Source organism: Cynara cardunculus (genome assembly GCF_001531365.2).
Source record: "Cynara cardunculus var. scolymus isolate 2C chromosome LG 16, CcrdV1, whole genome shotgun sequence".
NCBI lineage: Eukaryota > Viridiplantae > Streptophyta > Magnoliopsida > Asterales > Asteraceae > Cynara > Cynara cardunculus.
The window spans coordinates 2,968,863-2,971,720 of record NC_037543.1 but is presented as its reverse complement, the minus strand read 5'-3'; the positions used below and the strand labels follow the sequence as shown (position 1 = coordinate 2,971,720).

Here is a 2,858-nt window from a genome sequence, read left to right as displayed (position 1 = left end):
TTAAATAGTTAATTTGATATTAATATCGACATATTTTTGTCAAATTTTTATAATATCTTCAAATTTATATTTTATTAAAAATAAAAACATTATCGTTTTTTCAAAATCATATCATAAAATCGACTGAGATAAATAATAAAATAAAATATTAAAATTAAAATGTATCTCGTTGCATTCCACGAATATCGTTCTAGTTTAAAATAGAGAAAAACAAGAGAAAACTTGAAGTTTTGATTTTTTTTTAAATTAATATAAGAAGAGATAAACGATTTTTATATATTTTTTAATTAATAAATCGAGTTATTTATTTATATAAAGTTTATTTAAAAAATATATCAAAATAATAAAATTATAAAATATTTTAATACTAATATAATTAATGTTAGAGATTTTAATTTTTTATTTACGAATTTATTGGAGAAGGTAATATTTAATTACGTGAAAAATACGGTACCAAAAATCAATAAATATCACATAACTCGAAAACCCACCGTTTCTCTAGTAAAAATATATACGAATAATTAAAAGTTTATTATATTAAAAAATTATAAGAAAATAATACCAAATAAAAACATCTACTACTTTTTGTTCTAAAATAACATTACGAAAACGTGTGATATTTGAAAGGGGTTTAAAAAGCCATCAAATGATTGTGGCCTTCTTCATATCACACACAACTTATCTCTCTTCACTCTCACCACCTTGACCTTGACTCCCACTGAACTCATCTCCGGCGGCCGTCTGCCACCACCCAAAATGGGAAGAACACCTTGCTGTTCTAAGGTCGGTTTACACCGAGGTGCATGGTCCTCCGACGAAGATAAACTCTTAACCGACTACATTCAAACTCATGGTGAAGGCCAATGGCGGGCATTACCTTCCAAAGCTGGTACATTTATAACTTATAAAGCAATTACCTTTATATATAATGTCAAGCTCATGGAAAACCGTAGAGAAAATTAAAAATTTGAGCTCATCTAGATGATATACACACATACATACAGCTGATTATATATATATATATATATATATATATATATACACACACACACATACAGCTGATTATACATGTGTGTGTGTGTGATGGATATTGTAGGGTTGCTTAGATGTGGAAAGAGTTGCAGGTTGAGATGGATGAACTATCTCCGGCCAGGTATCAAGAGAGGAAACTTCAGTTCCGACGATAATGATGTCATTATCCGGCTACATTCTCTCCACGGCAACCGTTGGTCGCTCATCGCCACCGAACTTCCGGGTCGGACCGATAATGAGATAAAAAACCACTGGAACGCCCACCTCCGGAAAATGGGTGACGACCACCGCCCAAAAGTCACCAAAAAGAAGACGACGAAGAAGAAGAGAAAGTTGGATGCCGAAACGACGACGTCGTCGGGTACAGAAAAGTCAAAGAAAGTCAAACCATCTGATCATTCAGCTGTTCATTTTTCTTCTTCTTCTTCTTCTTCTTCTTCTTCGTATTCGTCTTCGTCGTCTGAGTCAGTCCGCAAGAACGAGAGTTCTGATAATGGAATGGTGAGTGGTGCGTCATCATCGAGTTGTACCATTGACCTTGGAGAAGCTGACTTTGACTTTTCATGGTCAAACTGGACTCCATTTTTAACGTTGGAAGATGAAAGCAGCATCGACGGTCTTGAAGATCAGAGTTTTTTAATGGACGGTTGTGATTTACTGATAACAAAAGACGATGAATATGAAAGCTTGATGCTGGAGAAGCTGTATCATGAATACCTAAATCTCCTCAATCATGAAGACGCACAAGGAAATAACTAATTATTTCATGTAGTCTTTTATTTAATTCAATTTAGGGACTTGTGATTATTTTAAAATAAAAATAAAAAAAATAAAAACGTGATTTTTAATTTATGAAACTTTATATATATATATATATATATATATATATAGTGTTGGGTTGACGTGATACCAGACTGTTTTTGTGAGACCCGTGAAACCAAATTTTTACACTTGAAACTTCACAGCAAAAACACTGTGAAGGTTTAAAAAAGTCGAACTTTCACAGCAAAAACACTGTGAAGGTTTAAAAAAGTCGAACCTTCACAGCAAAAACACTGTGAAGGTTTAAAAAAGTTGAACCTTTACAGCAAAAACACTGTGAAGGTTACCTTCACAGCATTTTGCTATGAAATTTCAAGTGTAAAAAATTGGTTAAACGGGTCTCACAAAAACAGGCTAGTCTCACATGATCCCAAATATATATATATATATATATATATATATATATATATATATGCCTAATTAAATGAGAACTAATTAGTTTGTGAAAACCGTGAGGTCTAACCTCAATCACAAATCAATAGATAAATTAGGAAGTTTATAATTTTGGTAATTTTGAATTAAAATTTTAATGTAAGGACATTTTAGGTATTTTAAAACTCTTCTCTCCCCGTCCTTCGGCCACCGTCCTCGGGTGATACCATAATGGTATCACAATGCATCATATATATGTTTGGGTATCACACTGAGGTCGTTTATGTGGTCGATCGAAGATGTAATACAGTGGTATCACAACGCATCTTATATATGCTTGGGTATCACACTGTGTCTTTTATTTAACAGAGTCAATATTTTTAGGTATTACAGTGGTATCACCGGAGGACGAGGGACGAAGAGAAGAGAGAGGAGAGAGGAGAGAAATTACCTAAAATGTCCTTGCATTAAAATTTTAATTTAAAATCATCAAAATTATAAATTTTCTAATTTATCTATTGATTTGTGGTTGAGATTGGATCTTACGGTTTCCACAAACTAATTAGTTTTCCCTTGAATGAGCCGTTATATATATATATATATATATATATATATATATATATATATATATA

The 2,858-nt window shown here is 32.1% G+C and overlaps 1 protein-coding gene across 1 annotated transcript; it reads left to right on the top strand.

Moving 5' to 3' along the window:
* The first annotated feature begins 701 nt into the window (after positions 1-701).
* LOC112529268 (transcription factor MYB8-like) lies at positions 702-1,812 on the top strand. Its single transcript, XM_025140461.1, has 2 exons — positions 702-889; positions 1,097-1,812. The coding sequence occupies exons 1-2, from the start codon at positions 757-759 to the stop codon at positions 1,789-1,791; spliced, it is 828 nt and encodes a 275-aa protein (XP_024996229.1). The 5' UTR covers positions 702-756; the 3' UTR covers positions 1,792-1,812.
* Positions 1,813-2,858: the final 1,046 nt, after the last annotated feature.

What these genes read in the sequence shown, in the direction of transcription:
- LOC112529268 (XM_025140461.1), top strand. Translation starts at nt 757, where the DNA reads ATGGGAAGAACACCTTGCTGTTCTAAGGTCGGTTTACACCGAGGTGCA. An exon ending in GGCATTACCTTCCAAAGCTG is followed by an intron (nt 890 to 1,096) that starts GTACATTTATAA and finishes TGGATATTGTAG; the next exon opens with GGTTGCTTAGATGTGGAAAG.